Source organism: Aspergillus costaricaensis, assembly GCF_003184835.1.
Source record: "Aspergillus costaricaensis CBS 115574 unplaced genomic scaffold BO79scaffold_9, whole genome shotgun sequence".
Lineage (NCBI taxonomy): Eukaryota > Fungi > Ascomycota > Eurotiomycetes > Eurotiales > Aspergillaceae > Aspergillus > Aspergillus costaricensis.
Genome location: NW_020291809.1, coordinates 267,537 through 287,055, shown reverse-complemented (window position 1 = coordinate 287,055; position 19,519 = coordinate 267,537). Strand labels below are relative to the sequence as shown.

Genomic DNA, 19,519 nt, shown 5'->3' with positions numbered 1-19,519 from the left:
CCAGTCAATGATAACACTGCCCTTACATAGTACAATTCAAAAATCACGCATTGGGACCTTCAGCTCTCAGCTACTTTCTAGAGGCATTAAAGAACATAATAAAAAGGCTCATAGAAGAGTACAGCATAGCCCCCTCATCTAAGGAGCAGACATTGGTCATCTTCATCAAGACAATTTTTACGCGCTTTATGCGGTTCCACGAGATTGTACAAGCCTCCTTGTCTTAGTTCGCTAAGGAAGCTGTTTGCCAATACTCGCAGCCAGCCACTTCGTACTAGCCGACGATCATTTTCCCAAACCAGGGGCAAATCTCTATCACGAAAAAACTAAATGTCAAACGATAGAGTCATAGACCCCATAGTTTTGACCATCTATCGTGTCTTAGCGTCTTGCCTGAGCCATGCGTACCGCCTCCATACAACCTTAGGTAGCTTCCCGTAGATACACTAGTAAACGTGACTGGTATGAGCTTCCTGCATTAGTGCTTAGCTTAGCCCGGTTTTCCTCATTGGACGGCACGATATCCCGTAGCGCCTGAACGGCACCCCGCATACTTAACCACGGGAATATCGGGACCAGAAGATATGCATCCAACTATTGGTTCAGTCCGGTGTTGGCCAGGTACGTACCGAACACCGAGCACGCCCGTCAAAGGGGGCAATGTAAAACGGCACCTCAGCAGGCTGAGGTGCCAACAGACAGCATGTACATGCATAGTGCGACGGCTGAGAAGAGCCTCCGTCTCTCAGCCTGCCCCTGAGCGATTGCCTACTTGGTGGTGGTGGTGGTGAATATGTTTCCCCAATTCAATGGCCAGATCTTCTGGATCTATTGCCGTTGGATGGATGGCTATCCAGTAAGCCCCCGGATCCAAAGTGTGCTGTACCTGATCAAGCCCCCCCACATAGTACTCATTGTCTCTATCTCGGCTTGCTATATATGTATGTTCAGAATGACTTTTATCAGGAGTTGAGCCGCGAGACAGTATGATGGGTTTTATTTACTTCTAATATTCGATACTGGCTCTTATTGGTAATTAAGTACTATGGTTTTAGCTAAGAAAATAGAAGATAGGATTGGCCACCAATTTCGACGATGCCATGCTAGAGCACAAATGTGCACTGCTTCTACTCACTGGCCTTGGCTACGTACTGCTGGTACTCTTCCACGGTGTTCATACCCTTCGGCATGCCACTTTGCTGCAGACCCTGCTCATCCATCAGCTTCGACCGAATCTCCAAGGCCTTTTGCCATGAAGGCCTGCTTTCCATGCGCTTCTGCCACGCCTGCACATTCGGATACGGCGCCAAGGGGTCTTCGCCCGACGGGGTAAGCAGGGCCATGCCAAGGCGAGTGTTCCAAGGGAGAAATGCTAGGTCTGCAAAAGTACATTTGTTTCCAACAAGCCATTCCCTGCCTTCAAGGACAGTGTTCAACACTCCCAACACACGATGAACCTCTTTGACGTAGCGATCAATGGCGGACGGAACTTTTTCAAGGTGTAGCACATTGAACCTGGAAATTGAGACATATCAGCTTTGGTCAGCCGGGATAACGGTATCATCTAGGGGGGATAGGTAGGGGCAACAAACCATCCGCACTGTCCGAAGTACGGGCCCTGTCCACTCATCTGAAAGTGGAGATACTGGTTGAGAAGATGTTTCTCATTAACCGAGTCATACGTGAGCTTCTTGTCAGTGTCGTACAATTCCTCCAGGTACTGAATGATCGCGCCAGACTCCCACAGCGTCAGATTAGTGTTGGGGTCGACGATTGCTGCCCGTGTCAGTCGACTTGGTCAATCGTCTTGGAAAAGCAACAAACACATGGCACAGGGTAAGCTAAAGAAACGCGAATCTTACCCGGGACCCGACCGTTGGGGTTGATTTCGATGAAGGGGGGTTTTTTCACGTCTTCGAACTTGAAAGAATGGATAACGTATGGAACCTGGAGTTCCTCCAGAATAGTAATGACCTGAGCGGAATAGATTGTCAATGCGTGATAGGATGCTGCCGAACGGTGTCACCAACCTTCCAAGAGTTCGGTCCAGGGGCTATGTAAAAATTTAGCAAACCGGTTCTAGTAAAGGCAATCGCAAAATAGACTGCCTCAAGTCAGAGCTACTGCACTGAGGGACAGCTTACGGGTCAACCAAACGGTGATCGGCTTGGTCATGATATCAACTTGATGGTGGAACGATGGCTGAAGGTGGTAGAGATGTCACACAACGTACTATGTGCAGGCAGTCAAGAATATACAATTTTGACTGGGAATCCATGGGAGTTCCCTCGTTATATGCAGGCCTTGTCACATTTTGTGGGAGCGTTCGGGTTCCTGGTCTGGCCTCAATCCATGGCGTGACATTATGTGTCCGATCAGTTGTTTGGTAGAATGGAGAGACTCCACAAGGCTCTTGGTGGTTGTCATTTCTTTGTTTGCTTCAAGTCTAGACTCTTGTTTTTGAGGGGCTTGAGGGGAAGCCTTTTGACTATTAGTGCTTACTAGCGCCACCAAAACCCCAGTCGATCTGCTACGTAGACTAGCGAGTAGGTGGCCATCCATGTCCGTCCATTAGCGGTTCGATAACAAGGGCGGTCTGTTTTCCCATTTAGAAGACACCGTTACTGTAATGAAACATGTCGTTCGATACCATACGTATTCGATTAATGCACACATAAGAGTTTCGCTTTCCACGAGATGTTTGCTTTCAACGGCGATATTCGGTTTGTTTAAATATTATGCATATATGAATCATAATGAGAGTAGAGAATGCTTTGGTTCTAAATGACAATTGACAGATACGGAGACATGCATCCTATGAAAGTCCACCACTCAGCTCCTCTTTCTGACAGACTACCACAACCGAAGCCAAAAGACACGTATACAGTCGGGGTTGCAGTGTGTCCAGGTCTAACACCACTTTCTGTTTCTGGGACATGTCCGATTAAACACAGCGAATTCCCAGACTACCCTCCCTTCGCCGCATCATCAACTTGACCCCTGGGCGAATGAACACATATTCATGAAAAATCGTGTTTGCAGGCCGGCCTTCACTTCCCTCAAACTGGAAATCATACTCGTCCAGAAGTTTGACCAGCATAATCTTACATACCATTGAGGCGAGGTACCGACCTGCACACGCCCACCTGCCCGAACCCCACCGGAAGTCCTGCCCGTACACCCCTTTGAATGGACAGGTAGTGTGGGCCCGAAAGTCCTGTTTATAGGCACGTAGTGCATCATACTTATTAGCATCGGGGTACACAGAACTGTCTCGGGCCCGACCATTACTATGCACACAGATGAACTGACCCTTTCGCAGCGTAATCCCATTCGAAAGGGTATAGTCATCCTGCATGACGCGGCTATACGTCGTAAGGCTTCCAGGTGTCAGACGCAGTGTCTCTTTGCATGCAGAATCAAGCTTGTGTAGAGAATTGAATGCTTCGAAGTCCCAGCGACCACTGATCTCCGCATTCTTTAGGTGCAATTCCTCGCGAATTTCTGCCAGGTAGTGTGGATGAGCAGTGAGGTCCAGTATAGCTGCATAGATGAAATTGGCGGCACTGTAGGTCCCCCCAACTGCCAGTGCCATCAGCAACCCTGTGACGACCTCGGGATCTTGCTCAGATTCGTTTCTGGCCTCATTTATAATACACTTAAAGAGGCTCGGCAGCTCAGAAATTACCGTAGAGCGGCTATCTTCCTCCCTCTGCTTCTTCGCATTTGGCCGTATGAATGCTTCAAGTCTCTTTCGACCCGCTCGGAGACGCCATTTTGACGGAAGCAACCAGACGGCCAGTGGCTGCAGTATGGAAGGCACGAGGCGCATGATAAACATGACATAGAACACTGATAGATATGTCATCATGACGATCAGCAAATTAGCTACCCCGTAGAGGATCAAGCGCTGTTCAACGAACCGTCTTTTGTGTACTCGTTCATCAGGCGGATGAACTCGGCATTATCGCACATGGGCGCTCCAACGACCGCAAGAGCAAATGCCCGCCCGACGCAGACCGCAATCCTATCAGTCATATCTATACTCTTCCAACTGTCCTTATCCTGTGGGAAGCTTCTCTTCATTTCCTCTTCAATCCTCACGCTGGTTGGCTGTAGGAACCTGGGCAAAGCGGGCGTTATTGTGTTCAATAGGAGACGGACATGCAGGTTCGACTTTAGCACAATATTTATGCCATTCAAATGCCCAGTCATCGAGTAAGAGTGGCACTGGCGGGAGTTCAACATGTGTTGAGGGAGGCGGTTAAGTTCAGTGACACACTCAGCCGGAAGAACAATATAATCTGCATCCCCTCGTGCAAGTCTATATGCCTGTCCCTTATACTGATGACCGTCACCATAGTCAGCTCTGGATATTCACTTACAGAAACAACAATAAATGTTTCCTTCTTACCTTCTGGTATGCAATCTCCATTATCCGCCCCGAATTCAATGCAAAGCGAATACGCGAGAAGACTGTAGGTTCGAGTGTGAACCACCGGTTCACGGTAGGGATGTTATCCCTTCGTCGGGATTTCTCATACAGACATGCAACAAAGAGTAGGATAAATATGAGAGCGATAATAAGTTGACTATCAAAGCCGCTTAGGACAACGATTTGGTGATCTCCTATCACAGTCTCCATTGTAGATAGGTGTGAGAATTTCAAGGTGCAGCTTGATATCACGGTTGGGTGTTTGAAGTTTGAAGTGTTTGACAGGTTATATGGGCCCCAAAATGCGTCCGATGTCAAAGAAAATTGTAAGTGAAGCCAGCGAAGAGTTTCTGGGGAATTTGTACCGGTACTGCAGCCTTCTGTGGTCCCGTGCATCACTTGATCCCCACTGCGCACATTTCTAAACATATGTGAAATCAGTGACACTAATGGAGACAACAATAATAGATAGAATTTGTTTGACCCATACCTGTTCCTCTGACTCCTGGAAATGGGGCAGTGCTACATCACACGCGCAGTAAATAGTTCCACCAGTAAAGCTGTGCTTATCCGCTTCTTCCGCATGTTTCAAGGCACCCTTGGGGCCCACTTGTTTGGGTAAAATGCGGGTTTTGATTGCCTGTGCCTTCGAGCGAGGCTGCCAGAAGTTTAAATAAGTTGCTTGCACGCAACTGCCCTAGAGAATCTCATCATCTGGTACTGCCTAAGACTCCCTGTTCACCCCAACGCGGATGTCCTTAAGTGTATCCCCATTCAAACCCTCTTACGCGCTCTACCTTTCGTATTTTCTCCTTCAATAACTCGCAGTATCAGCTCTTTATTGTACTAATGGATGAGTCTTCGGTGCCGCAAGTTGGTCCACTCGTAACTGTGCCCCTCATTCTCGTCTCGATCGTGTTCCCTCTTCTATCTTTGTTATCAGTGACATTGCGACTTAAAGCACGCAAGGCCGCTCGGCTGAGAATTCAGGCAGATGACTGGTGGATCATGGCAGCTTGGGTATGGATATCAATTTTAGTCAATTAACTCAAGAGCTAATGTGACAGCAGGTTCCTACTCTGGGACTAAGTATATGCTCATGGACAATTGGGAGTATTACTGGCATCGGAACCTTCAAGATTGATCCTGCGACAGGAGTTGTGAAGTCATTGCAATTGCTCCTGATCTGTAGCACCATCCTCCAGGCAGGCTTATGTGCAGTCAAGATCTCCATCTTGCTCTTTTACAAAAGAATCTTCGTGACACGCACATTTCAAATTGTCTCCTGGATTTCTATCGCAGTTGTAAGCGCTTGGGGAGTCTTGTTCTTCTTCGTAAGAACCCCACTACCGCGCCCTGGCACCCTGTTGATAATACTAACATGTTCACACAGTTGGTCCTTTTGGAGGGAGACCCAATAAGCATGTCCTGGACTGGGGAAGGTCATTTCCGATTCGATACAGTTGCTCTAGGGCTTGCACAATCAGGAACTAGCATTGCCTTGGATGTGGCCGTTCTGCTGCTCCCCATCCCGGTACTATGGTCTCTGCACATGCGCCCTCACAAGAAATTTGGTGTCTTGTTGATATTTTGGCTGGGTGCATTGTAAGTCACTGCGGTCTTGCAAGTAGCACTCTAAATACTGACACAATAGTTTCCAATTGCAGTTGCTGTGTGGCTGCCATTGTTCGACTCATCTTGCTCCACGCGTCATTGTCTAAAGTGGCCGTTGATCATGCCCTGGTTCGTAAGTACCATAAAATCTTTTCCCAGGTCCTTGTCGAGAGCTGTGTAGTAATATGGACGACAGGCCTCCAGTCCAAGATGATTATTTTCATGCTCATAGAGCCCAATTGTTCCATCATTGCGGCCTGTCTTCCATGTTACGGCGCCCTCTTCGTTGGGGCAACGTCCCTGAAATCAATAATTCACAGCTTCCGGACCGTCTTCACTGTCGGCAGCCAAAGCAGCACCTACTCCAATTCCAGCACACGCAATAAAAACGGTCTTAGATTTGCCATTGACAGTGCAAGTAAGTTCCAAGCATTCAGTGACTCCCAGGTTGAACTTACTGGGACTGTACCCCGGTGGCCTGAAGCATCAGCTGGCGGGCACGCCACTGTTCATATCAATAGCCCCATTCAGCAGCACGAGTCACGAGCCAGCCAAAGCCAATCCCCTGGAATTACAGTGGGGACTACACTCAATGTCTCCACTACTCACTGATCCGTTTCGTGGCACGGATTCACTCCCTTTACGTTACGCATCATGTTAGAGAATCCATGAAACGGAAGAAACCCCGGAATGTTCTCGCAGGATATGCCATATTGTCAGATATTGTATCTATCATCAAAGTATCTATTATCCATTACGTTATGAAATAGGATTGGCACCAATATTAACTAAAGTTGCATGGTGCACACATACACATACTCTCTTTACTATACCCAGATGTGGCATACTTCTGGCAGGAGTAAAAGTAAGCTTCATCTGAGTTCTTTTACTGTAATGTAACTATTCTCTCACCTACTCAGTGTTATCTGTGTTATATGTCGGTGAACAAAACCCTTCGTTGCCTGGCTGGATAGAGGCGATATAATGTTTTTGGTCTAACAGTGAGTACGTCGATACTATATATTGTTGGGACAGTAATCTCTCCGTCGCTGGTTTGACTAGACGCGATATATCGTTTTTAGTCTGGTGGTTAGTGTTCCGACAGGTTATAAGCCTAGTCAAATTTTACTAATATATAATATCTAACCAGATCTGGAGACTTTAGATTTAAGTCCAGGTGTGGTCAACCTGATTGTATTTTTTAGATAGTCTATCTAGTTTGAGGGGTTTCCTAACCAGAAGCACAGAGCTATGATAGCTCTGGTTTGAGGAGGCTATATTAGAATAATAATCTCTCTGTCACTGGTCTGGCTAGTAGACGCGATATATTGTTTTGGGTCTAGCGGTTAGTGTTCCGATATATATTAAAAGAGTCTTCGTGGAACGCCTCAAATGGGAGTATTATTCGCAAGTAGTGACGTCACAACAACCTGTCCCAAGCATGTAGTAAGGCTTATTCCTACTACATGAATGCTTAATAGTCTATTTCTAATACTGTATGTTCCTCTTTGAGGCCTTCAACTACTTCCTCAATTGTTAATATACAGCCTTAGGTAATATATTTCGCCCCAGGCAGCCAATCCGACCAAATAGCAGGCGGTGGGATTTTGCAAGGTGTAAACGACAAGCTAATCCTACTAAGGTAGGCGGAGAGTATGGCTTGAACGGAGGCTGGTAGGTGTGGCGGTAGAGCCTCCCGAATCTTATCCGCACAATAGCCCTGGCGGGTTGTTAGTTACATACAGTAAATCAAATGCGAAGAGGAGTACTTTGAAGACACGTACTTTATCTGTTGCATCTTTACAAGCTATTTCGAAGAACGTTTGAGCATGTCGGCTCTACCAGTTCAACAGGTAGACCGGGCCTTCCAACATCACGACGGAGATCCCTGGAATGCGTCGATCTGTGCTTGCTTGTGCTTGGACACGTCTGGGGACAAATTGAAACATGCTTAGAGATAATGCTTGGATTCCTTTGGAATACCTTGTCAAGGGTGCACGGTATAGTTTAATTTTCAACGATTCTCGTGGCCCTCATGGAAGCGCCAGCTTTTTTTTTTTTTGGCCCCTGTGTTTTGGAACATGAAAGCATCGAAAAATGAAACCCGGTCAAAGCGCGATCTGTCTTCCCATGACTCCCCAGATGGCTTTAGTTTACTACGGATATAGCCCTTACAGCACTGGATAAGGGGCAAGAATACTTTACTGTCTAGTAAATGCGAACCATGACACCACTGCTTTGGTAATCACGATCTCGGGCATATAAATGACTTCAATAGTAGTATTTCGCTTTCAGCGAGTCTCGGAAACCGCAATTTTCGCTTGCCAGATTCATTCAGCATGCGTATTCTCTGTCTACACGGCTATGGTACGAGTGCCGATGCCCTTCAATATCAACTGTCGGGTCTCCTCCATTCGGCAGATCCCAGTTGGGAGTTTCATATGCTCTCCGGCGAGCTCGAATGCCCGCCCGCACCTGGTTTGGCAATCCTTTCTACATGGTCCGCTCAAGAGTGAGAACGACAGAGCTAACCGCTTTTCGATGACCCCCTCGAAGGAATCGAAACCAACTTTACTCCCCCATATTACTGCTGGTCACGCACATTTGACGCACCATCCATCGAGGAGGCTCACACCTTAATCACCGAAGCGATTGAGGATGAGGGTCCCTTTGACGGTATCCTAGGATTCAGTCAGGGAGCCTCAATCATTGCCTCCTTCCTCCTGGAACAGACTGCCAGCCACCCCGAAGAACCACTCCCATTTCGGTTTGCCATATTCTGCTCGACAACAATTCCCTGCTCCTCGGACCCTAACTACTGCCAGTCCTTAATGGGAGGTCTGTCTCGGCAGGATCAGCAGCGGATCCGTTCTGGGCAGGATGATCAGCTTGCACAATTGCCCACATCCATCAAGGCACCAATTGAAGAATTTGTCAAGGTGATCAAGGCAGGCCGGTCGATTACTCGCGAGCCAGTTCGCTTCTTTCTGGACCGGTCTATCGAAGAAATTCCCTGTGCCTTGCACCCGGATCATTTTGCGGGCCGCCTCTCGATCCCTACCTTGCATCTACGGGGTCATAATGACCTCCCTGGGTTATCTGACTGCGCCTTGCTAGTAGAGGAATTCTGCAACCCCAACTGTCGCAAGACGATTATCCATTCTGCCGGACATGATATCCCGAGAAGTGGGTCGGAGCTGAGGCAATTCAGGGCCGGATTGGAATGGCTAATTGCGCAAAGCCAGTTGACACCTCAGTAAGATGTCGAAAACAGGGAAATCATCTGGGCTAGCTTTTGTGGCGTTATTATATAGAAGTATGCCTTTTTCTACATTGTCAATGCGTATGCGTTATGTGCAAGAGGTACTTGGACTTGTTGCGTCCTCGAACCAGCGGTATGTCTCAGAACATTTCCAGCAGACCTGCAGAGAGCGTTGCGGGCAGTTTGAGCGGTGTAACATTGGTAGCGGGAATTGCCGCTTCTATGTATAATGTTCCATAATGTGCCGAAGAATGAAATGCGCAGCATTTGACCAGAATGTCAATTGGTGGAGCGTGGGGGCTGAGCTAAACTCCAAGAAAAATGATCTAATGGAGAGGTCGGGTGGCCCCACTCGGTACATGATCCATCCCACTGGTACATGAGGCCTAGGTCTAGATTTCCCTCATGGACCAAGGCGAACCTGCTGAAGGCTGAGTATTACTCCCTCGCCTCCTTGCAGTGTTCTACATTTGGGGTACAGGAGAGACCAAGGAAATATGTTCGGCGCGATAACCTTAATAGCCTTTGGTGAGATCATGAGCTCTACTGATGGGCCTTTTCAGGGAAGGAGTCTCAACCCTGAGAGTCTGATTTTAACAGGATAGATAAATCATCAGGTATCCAAGAAGTACACTTTGGAACTAAAATACTAGAGATACCCCAAAAGCAGATCTAGGTCACTGCCATGTGGCCTGACCGCAACGCGTGAAGGTAGAAGCAAGGGGGAAGGGAGGGAAGGGGCTTGTGATGAGGGACTCACGTGCTGGATTCGCCAGCGGTGCACACTTGGAATTTGGGTGTTAGCTTTTTATATCTGTCATCGTCAAATGTACCGATAACAGAGTGTGATATGCACTATGAACCCAAATTCCCTGAGCGTGAAGCGTGCTACTTAAGACCCACATTGGCCCAGACCTTGTGCCCACTGTCATCCTTGAATATGCAGGTCCCCGAATCTATACACCAGGCAATGATCGGTCTTTTCAATCTATGTCACAGGGAAGCTTTTCCCGGAGATCGGATCGATCAAGCCAAGCTAATCCGGCTACGTGGGACCGATGATCAGAACCCCTTCGAAGAAGTTTAATCGGTCATTATTATGGACGCATTGCATGTATTGTGGTAACGGGTCACTTTGCTGCACCAATCCACAACACACGAGGGCGAGGCAAATTTAGTTCATGGCCGTCATTGTGAGAGGTATCGATCGTTGCAAGCCCCATAAAAATAGGAGTAATAAGCAAATATTGTATAGTAACCGACTAATTCAGGCCTGCTCAATTGGCGTCCTTTACATTACAGCAAATGCGCTAGTTTCAACCTGCTTCTGTAAATGGCTGAGACACATTTTGTCAATTCCAAGAGTATGCACAGGCGAAAGCTCTATTACCCTTCGTGACGGCAAGGCGAGCTCACCAACAAAGCGGTAAATGAAATCACGGCGTACAGCTAATTACGGAACAGGAGGATTCCTCGTCATTTGGTGTATTTGGCAGGTTTTGAATCAGCCACCCCTTGGAAAGACAGCCATAGAGAACTCACGCAAAGCCGTTCCTTGCAGTCTCCATTGATTTTCTGTATTAACCCAAGGCTTGTATACGTATCGCTGCATATGTTACATTCTTGGAATAGGGTCTGGAACCAGTAATATTAGAATGCCATATTTGTTGCCGTCGGCAAGGTGTAAGACAGCAATTGAGGGGAGTAACTTGTATCCAGAAAAGCCTAAAGGAATGTAGCGGTCATGCGCACACACTACATAAAGATAGAAGAGAACAATGTCGTTGCTTCATTCTGCAGAACAGCAAAATACCCTTGTTGCTACGATATGCCACTGCCACTTGCATAGACCTGCGTGGGCTCTGTCCTGATACTCCAAGACGCAGACTGATTTCCAATGACTTTGTCACACTATTACGCAGCTTCCTTCATGATTTTGTCTTTTAGTTGCCCTGACCTGCAGTGATGCCCACAGGAGAGACTTGGAGTCGGAAGGTAGCAAGCTATCCGCTAGCAGATTAGCGAATCTGCCGCTACATAGACCATCGTGTCTTGTAGCTAGGATCGCCGATCACATTCACCTTGACGCCCAGAAACAAGCAGTGTCCTTGCGTGGTTTTGCAAGCCTTGCATAGCGGTCGTCATAGCATGTAGCAGAAAGATCAACAAGAGTCCAAGTACCCCTAAGCTCTGTGACGGGCGGTGGCAGTGCTGGAACGGTTTAATCCGGATATGATGTAGGTTGTGGTAGAGATTGTATATACGTATAAAGAATGGAAGTAAATCCAAAAAAATGTGCCGAAGACTTGAGATAACGGAAAATTAGTCAACGTGAAGTTACTTGATTAAGAGACCACCTTAGTACATTGAGGTGACACGGCGTCGTGACGGCCTACCACTATGAACAATACATCATCATGCCCGGAGCCTATTGCAGTGATAGGCCTGGGCTGCCGTTTTTCTGGCCAGGCGGCGTCGTTAGATGGCTTCTGGGAGATGTTGCGAGATGGACGAAAGGAACATGGCCCTGTACCCGGTAACCGATATCAAGCCGCGGCGTGGAAGCATCCGAGCCATGAAAGAAAAGGTGCCGTACGTCCTCCCTCCTCTGCTCCTGACAATAACTCCTCGACAAGAATGACATTGAGCCTGAACAAAACCAATGCCACTTAGATCAACCATGACAGCGGGTTTTTCTTGGAGGAAGACCCGGCATGCTTCGACGCCCCTTTCTTCTCCATCACAGCAAAGGAAGCCGCGGGCATGGACCCGGCACAGCGCCTATTGCTTGAGGTCGCATATGAAGCCTTCGAAAATGGTACGCAGCCTGTCATCTCTGATATTGTGGCAAGGTGCAGCGAGTCGAGCTAATTGGGATAAATGGCATCTGCAGCCGGCGTCCCCATGGAGTCTCTGCCCGGGAGTTCCACCGGTGTTTACAGCGGCTGTATGACGAACGATTATGAATTACTCTCCACCCGTGATATCATGGATATGCCGCACAACTCAGCCACGGGGAACGGGAGGACAATGCTAGCGAACCGCATATCGTGGTTCTTTGACCTGCGAGGGCCAAGTATAATGATGGATACAGCGTGCTCCTCCAGTCTGACAGCACTGCACCTCGCCACCCAAGCATTGCGTGCTGGCGAATGCCGCATGGTCAGTGGTCCATAGTAAACGCGACGCTCCTGCAATCTTGGAACCCTAATTAACGTGAATTTTAGGCGCTGGTTTGCGGTGCTAGCATAATATTGCACCCCAACTTTACACAACGACTATCCTACATGCATATGCTCAGCGCCGACGGGATCAGCCATTCATTTGACAGCCGTGCCAACGGATATGGCCGTGGTGAAGGCCTCGGAGCAGTCCTACTCAAGCCTTTATCCCAGGCGATAGCCGACGGGGATGTAATTCGTGCCATAGTGCGGGCCACTGGGGCTAACCAAGACGGCCGGACGCCCGGGATCACCATGCCCAACGCTGAAGCACAAGCAGATCTCATCCGGGCGACATACCGACAGGTAGGGCTGTCAATGCGAGAAACAGCATATTTTGAAGCACATGGAACGGGGACCGCTCTTGGTGTAAGTGACACTGCTCATGGCTTGATGCAACCCGATACCTGAATATTGACACACCAGTCTAAATAGGATCCTACGGAATTATCGGCCATTGGCGCCAGTTTTGGGGATGAACGTACGCCAAACGATGAACCTGTTTACGTTGGCTCGGTTAAAAGTAACATCGGTCACACGGAAGGAGCAGCTGGAGTGGCCAGTCTTATCAAAGTCGTGCTTTGTCTGGAGAAAGGGACTCTGGTACCAAATGCAGGCTTTGTGACTCTGAATCCTAAGATTCAGACGGAGAGATGGCGACTGCGTCTGAGTGATATAACCCAGCCATGGCCTTCCCATCTCCCCCAGCGCGCCAGCATCAACTCCTTTGGATTTGGTGGCGCCAATGCGCACGCCATCCTTGAAAGTGTGGCTCAGTATTTTGGCACTGCCCCTCAGACAATACCTCCATCGCCCATCAGTATTGCGCAGCTGGTAGTAGTGTCTACCCATGACAAGGCTGGTTTGGATCGGACCGCTCAGAAATGGACGCATGCACTCGAGGCGTCATCGGACACTCCCCCCTTGACCGACCTGGCGCATACCATGGCTACCCGACGCTCAAAGTTTGGATTTCGCAGTTTTGTAGTTGCCGACACACTTGGTGGTCTGAAGGAGGCATTGCGGCGAGGATTGGCCAGTTTTCCACGAGCCAAACGTCAGCAGCAGACTGCGCTAGCATTTGTCTGCACTGGCCAAGGGGCGCAATGGGCTGGCATGGGAATTGAACTGGTCGCATTTCCTGTATTTGCGGCCAGCATCCATCATAGCCAGGAGGTATTAACCGCCCTTGGCTGCCAGTGGGATTTGGCTGAGGAAATCCGTGCTCATGCAAGTACAACCCGTATTAACCGCCCTGATCGCAGTCAACCGGTCTGCTGCGCGCTCCAGATCGCTTTGATTGACCTATTGTCTGACTGGTCAATTACTCCAAAAGCAGTAGTAGGGCATTCTAGTGGCGAAGTTGGTAAGTATTGTCTGGCGATATTATGGTGCATGAGTGCTGATTTGTTACTCCAGGAGCTGCATATGCGGCTGGATATCTCACTCACGAGGATGCGATCAGAATTACCTACTTCCGTGGTGTCTTCTCGCAGCGTATTGTTGAGAATGGGCCCAGTGGAGGCATGTTAGCAGCCGGCGTATCCGAGCAAACTGCCCGAGACTATCTACAAGCCTTGTCTCTGGAGGCTGTTGTTGTTGCTTGCATTAACAGTCCGTCGAGTGTGACGCTATCAGGAAATAATGATCAGATTAATCATCTGGCTGAATATCTTCAGGCCAGGGGGCATTTTGCACGGAAGTTGCGTGTTGAAACTGCGTATCATTCCCCTTACATGCGCGCTTTAGCTGATGACTATCGGGATTCCATTGCATTGATTAAGCCAGTGAATCTACATCAAGGGAAAATAGCAATGTTTTCCTCCGTTACAAAGACGCGTGTTCAACACCCTGATGAACTCGGGCCGGATTATTGGATACGCAATCTCGTCAGTCCCGTCGAATTTGCTGCAGCAGTGGGCCAGCTGGCCACTATGAGTGAGGCTGGTCCTCGACGCCGGCGCGCAGTAGCTGTCCCATGGAGCGCCATCCTCGAGATTGGCCCGCACGAGGCCCTTAGGGGTCCATTCACCCAGACACTTCAAGAGGTCAATGCGGGTCTGACTTCCTTGCCTTACCTGAGCTTAGTGCAGCGGAAGAAGAATGCACTACATACATCTCTACAGGTAGCCGGTGTCCTATGGAGTATTGGATGTCCCATAGAGATTGACCGGGTAAATCGGAGCTTGCTTGGCGATTATAAGCCACAGTTGAGCCAGGCGCTCCTTCCGTCTTATGCTTGGAATCATCAGTCCAGGTACTGGCATGAACCGTACGAATCAAGTCAGTTACGTCAACGTGTCCAGCCTCGCCATGATTTACTTGGGGTCGCCTGTGATTATCAAAATAATATTGAGCCTCGATGGCGGAATTTTCTACGCCTCTCGGAGCATCCATGGCTGGCTGACCATGTCGTGGCAGGCTCCATTGTCTTGCCTGCGGCAGGGATGGTGGCGATAGTAGCTGAGGCCGCACGTCAGTTGGCCGAGTCTGTGACCCTGGCCGGCATTGAGTTTCATGATTTGGAATTTTTCCGAGGCATGGTTATTCCTTCTGAGGAAAACGGACTTGAGATTCTACTTCATGTGGCCCCTCATGCCGTGGCTGGCTGGTACCAGTTCGGCATCTTTTCTCGGCCAGAGGAATCCCCATGGGTTCAACATGCAAAGGGTAGCTTTACAATGGATTATGCGGGAGAAGAAGAGCAAATGGAGGACAGCACCACCGCATTGAACTGGGCGCGGACGGTCCAACAAGCTCGACAGACACAAACTGCGGCGAACCTGGCAGTGGGTAGTGAGGCGGTTTATGGCTGGTTGTCTGAGACTGGAGGTGTCACCATGGGTCCGACCTTCCGAACGATGCAGAGGGTTTTCTTCCATCCCACACAGTCTCGCCTGTTTGCATCAGTGATTGTAACGGATACTAAAAGTACCATGCCCCATGAGCAGGAATCGCCGTACTTTCTTCATCCATCATCTCTGGATTCGCTTTTCCAGGCTGCTGTACTCTCTTGTTCCGAGGCACTGTCTAACCAGAATGCTCAGATCCCCATTGCGGTAGACCGACTTTACATGTCTACCCGCTTTTCACCCTCAACTGGGGAGCAATTCAATCTTCATGTGGAAACGCACAGGGACGAAGAAGGCATTTCTCGATCAGAGGTTGTTGCATCGCACCCCACCTGGTCACACCCTGGCCTCGTACTGCAAGGTGTCCGACTTGGTCGGGTCCCAATACAGTCCCGCCCCTCTGCTGCAGTTGAAAACATTCCTCAGAGCCGGTTCTCATCACTATTCTGGGCCGAGCATGTGGATTCCTGGGCCGAGCATTGTGATGGTACACTCTCATCATGGCTTAGAAGCGTGTGCCATACTCATGGCGATGCACGCATGCTGGTGGTGGCAGCAGAGAGCCGCTTTAACCACCTGGTGCCGGCTCTCCAGGAGCTCGTCCCAACTGGCAAATACCGGCCCCAGCTGCAACAGCTAACGGTCATCTTAGTAGATATAAGTCCAGATAATTCAAGTGCGCGGGTACAGGCTTTACAGCAAATACTACCAAACTGCCAACTACTCCCTGTGCTCACCCTTGCGGAGGTAGGTTCGTCACTGCCAGACCATGGAGCATACGACGCGGTCCTACTGGATCACCCCGACCTGTGGACTGGCAGACAAGGTTTTCCCCTTTTGGATGATATTAAGAGAGTCGCCCAACCAGATGGCTGGATAATTGCGTCCATCCCAGCGGGTATGCAGGATGAGGTTACCGAAAATCTTGACAAACATGCCGATTGGAAGGTACACGGGATTGCTTCTCAGACAAACTCACTACTTATCCACCGGCGAGATGAAGCTTCTTCGTTACTAGACCCTATCATCTACGTCCTGGCGCCCGAGCCAGCTGACATTTTCAATGCTCTGTTACAGGAGCTCATCCCCTTGATCGAGGAGCAGGGCGCCCGGGTGGAGAGAGTAAGCCCCCATGAGGTATCAAAGTTGAAGGACAAGCAGGTTATTTCGTTGATGGAAATGCACGAGTCTTGGACGCTCCACTGGACTTCCGCAGATATGGAATGCATGCGCACGCTGGTTCAGGCGAAATACATACTCTGGGTGTCGCCCGCACCCTTGGACGCAGCCGCCGCTTATGCGGCTACTGGTGCTACAACCGGGCTGTTACGAACTCTGCGGAATGAAAACCCCAACCTGGACCTACCTCAGCTTCTAATAGAGGAGAAGGATGTTGCGCGGAATCCTGGTCAACTTGGCCGTAGTATTGCACGTCTTCTACGACTAAGCCACCAGTCGCGGTCGCGACCCCAAGATTACGAGTACTTACTGCGCGACGGCCGCTTGCTTGTACCACGCGCAATTGCATACTCTCCATTGGATGATGCGATGGAAGCAGCTGTACATGGCCCAAAACCTATACTGGCTGAGTTGACGGAGGACACCCGACCGCTGCGTCTACACAGCAAGTCATCCGATCTTGAGGGAGCGCAATGGCAATTGGACGACCGACTAGCCACTGCGATAGCGGAGGATGAAGTAGAAGTTCATCTTCATGCTATTTCACTTCCCTCTACAACAGCAAAGACCACGGAGGCTCGCGTCCCATTGACAGAGGCCTTGGGCACTGTTTGCCAGGTCGGACAGTCTCTGATATCGGTCTTCCCGGTTGGAGAGACGGTGCTGTGTGTGATACCTGGCCAGACCATATCCACTCGGGTTCGTTTGCCCGAGAGCTCTGTCTGGACTTGTCCTCCGCAGCAAGGCCCAGCGCAATCTCTCTCCATGCCAATCGCGTATTCTACCGCCTATACCAGTCTTGTCAATGGAATGCATCAAGTATCCGGCTCTGTTCTGATTGTGGGCTCTGTTAATCAGACACTCAGGGCCACTGTACACTGTGCCTTAGCGGCAAGGATGCAGGTGTTTGTTGCCGTGGATGGTGTTGTAGAGGAGCTACGTGCCCAGTACCCCGTCTTGAAAGACCGGATTATCTCCCTCCATCGGTCACTTCCAACCACCATCGCCCGTTTGACTAGCGGCAGAGGAGTCGAGCTCACCGTCTGTAACCTCGCGGGAGCATCTAGCCGACAAGCAGCGTCTTGCCTAGCGCCTGGGGGTCGGTATATTGACCTGAGTGGGGACCTACAACTCTCGGCACTACCCCAGAAGATCTTAGAGCAGGGCTGCACTGTCACCTCACTCTCTCTGTCTCGGATGCTTAGGGATACTCCGCGCCTGATACAGGCTAATTTCCACCGAGCTGTCGATCTCATCGCAGGACATAAGTCTCTCGTTCAGGTGGCATCCTATCCTGTCTTTCCAGTTTCACAAGTGGACGAGGCTATCTCTCATGCGAGGCGTTCCGGCACCCGGGTCATCCTTGACCTCCAGGCGCCAGGTCCCGTGGCAGTGAGACCTGTTCAACCCGAGCCAAGGCCGCTACCTAGTGAGAACACCTACCTTCTGATCGGAGGACTGGGCACAATCGGACTCTCTCTAGCCAGCGCTCTGGTAGACAGCGGGGCCCGTCACATTGTTTTTTCAAGTCGCTCTGGAGCAACACAGCCAAGTCAACAAGCCGCTCTGGATGCACTGCGCGCGCGTGGAGCCCGAACGGAGGTGATACGCTGCGATGTTGCCTCCGAACATGACGTGAAGCAACTCCTGACGCACGCAGCCTACCACAACTGGCGCATCCGTGGCATCATCCAGTGCGCCACCGTCCTCAAAGATGCGATGTTCGACCAGATGGACTGGGAATCCTGGCAACAGTCAACACGGGCTAAGATCCAAGGCACGTGGAATCTGCACCAGGCGTTCCAAGCCACACGGCCGCTGGACTTCTTCGTCACTCTCTCCTCAATTAGCAGTGTCATCGGGAACATGGGCCAGGCCAATTATGCCGCGGGCAATGCTTTCATGGATGCTCTAATGGAGTGGCGGCACCAACATAACCTCGCCGGTTGTAGTATCAACCTGGGGCTCGTTGAAGACGCCAGCGGCGTGACCGATGTGGCTGAGTCTGCTGAGCAGCGTCGTCAGCGGTATCGGCACGTCTTGGGGACCGAGATCTCACAGGCAGAGGTGCAGACTCTTGTTCGTCTCCTCGTCCAAGGCCAGATGCAACCTGCACCGCCTGCTCAGATAATTGCCGGGTTGGTTGATGTTCTGCCGCGTGAAGACGGCGCCAGTCCCTGGCAATTTGACCGCAAGTTCGATCATCGTGCTCGGATCGCCGATCCAGAAGCCCAAACTGCCACAGGCCCCATCAAGACGAGCGTTCTACTCAAACGAGCTGACTCAATAGACGAATCGATCTCGCTCGTTAGCCAGGCTTTGCAAACCTATCTGGCTCGGGCAATGGGCGCTGCTCCTGATTCTGTCGATCTCGACTTGCCTTTGTCTGCTTTGGGAGGTTGGTTCTCCGCTTCTTTTTCCTATAGATGATATTGTATCTGTATGCTAACGGCTATTAATTCTAGTGGATTCGCTCAAAGCGACGGAAATGCAGACTTGGGTCAGTCGCGAATTGGGGGCTGCGTTGTCTTCCTTCGAGCTCCTCAGCTCCCAGCCAGTGAGGATACTAGCTGAGAAGATAACCGCGGGGAGCTCTTTTGTCGCTGCGAAGGCTTAGATCTGGGGGCATATATATACTAGGGTAGCTCTATAGAATGGAACTTTTTGATGAATGAGAAACGCAATACTCGCACAATATATATTGGCTATAAGTATATTTTTCCTTCAATTACACTGTTTTTACTTTAGTGACGCGATAGGAATGAGCCAGGCTATACGAGGATTTGTCTATTTCATGAAACTAGCCAAAAGTCATAGATCGCTCTTTTACTATGTCGTGGTATTCTATTGAGATACACCAAAAGATGTCTTCAGAAGAGCCTGTGGATGCAGGTCATCTACTCAATACCTAATCTAGGCAACGAGTATCATCGAGGAAAATCTCTTCAGCTTATAG

General features: G+C 49.8%; 5 protein-coding genes across 5 annotated transcripts; 3 read left to right on the top strand and 2 right to left on the bottom strand.

Annotated features, from left to right (window-relative positions):
* Positions 1-1,021: 1,021 nt before the first annotated feature.
* On the bottom strand, positions 1,022-2,264 carry BO79DRAFT_286264 (glutathione S-transferase family protein). The gene is made up of 5 exons (XM_025688447.1): positions 2,145-2,264; positions 2,031-2,053; positions 1,863-1,974; positions 1,593-1,776; positions 1,022-1,515 (listed from the first exon to the last, which is right to left on the bottom strand). The coding sequence occupies exons 1-5, from the start codon at positions 2,173-2,175 to the stop codon at positions 1,128-1,130; spliced, it is 738 nt and encodes a 245-aa protein (XP_025541624.1). The 5' UTR covers positions 2,176-2,264; the 3' UTR covers positions 1,022-1,127.
* A 680-nt stretch (positions 2,265-2,944) lies between these two features.
* BO79DRAFT_143175 (cytochrome P450) lies at positions 2,945-4,645 on the bottom strand (the record flags this gene model as incomplete). Its single annotated transcript, XM_025678306.1, has 3 exons — positions 2,945-3,852; positions 3,924-4,344; positions 4,415-4,645. 3 exons carry the CDS (start codon positions 4,643-4,645, stop codon positions 2,945-2,947), a joined length of 1,560 nt encoding a protein of 519 aa, XP_025541623.1.
* A 798-nt stretch (positions 4,646-5,443) lies between these two features.
* BO79DRAFT_252970 (uncharacterized protein) lies at positions 5,444-6,661 on the top strand (the record flags this gene model as incomplete). Its single annotated transcript, XM_025685963.1, has 5 exons — positions 5,444-5,455; positions 5,506-5,769; positions 5,829-6,040; positions 6,103-6,182; positions 6,246-6,661. 5 exons carry the CDS (start codon positions 5,444-5,446, stop codon positions 6,659-6,661), a joined length of 984 nt encoding a protein of 327 aa, XP_025541622.1.
* A 1,727-nt stretch (positions 6,662-8,388) lies between these two features.
* Positions 8,389-9,349, top strand: BO79DRAFT_280923 (uncharacterized protein; the record flags this gene model as incomplete). Its single annotated transcript, XM_025688104.1, has 2 exons — positions 8,389-8,527; positions 8,606-9,349. 2 exons carry the CDS (start codon positions 8,389-8,391, stop codon positions 9,307-9,309), a joined length of 843 nt encoding a protein of 280 aa, XP_025541621.1. The 3' UTR covers positions 9,310-9,349.
* Positions 9,350-11,711: 2,362 nt separating this feature from the next.
* BO79DRAFT_280921 (PKSN polyketide synthase for alternapyrone biosynthesis) lies at positions 11,712-19,180 on the top strand (the record flags this gene model as incomplete). The annotated part of the gene is made up of 7 exons (XM_025688103.1): positions 11,712-11,903; positions 11,985-12,129; positions 12,205-12,473; positions 12,539-12,901; positions 12,968-13,898; positions 13,952-18,961; positions 19,029-19,180. 7 exons carry the CDS (start codon positions 11,712-11,714, stop codon positions 19,178-19,180), a joined length of 7,062 nt encoding a protein of 2,353 aa, XP_025541620.1.
* Positions 19,181-19,519: the final 339 nt, after the last annotated feature.

What these genes read in the sequence shown, in the direction of transcription:
- BO79DRAFT_286264 (XM_025688447.1), bottom strand. Translation starts at nt 2,175, where the DNA reads ATGACCAAGCCGATCACCGTTTGGTTGACCC. An exon ending in GATCACCGTTTGGTTGACCC is followed by an intron (nt 2,054 to 2,144) that starts GTAAGCTGTCCC and finishes ATTTTTACATAG; the next exon opens with CCCCTGGACCGAACTCTTGG. An exon ending in CCCCAACGGTCGGGTCCCGG is followed by an intron (nt 1,777 to 1,862) that starts GTAAGATTCGCG and finishes TGACACGGGCAG; the next exon opens with CAATCGTCGACCCCAACACT.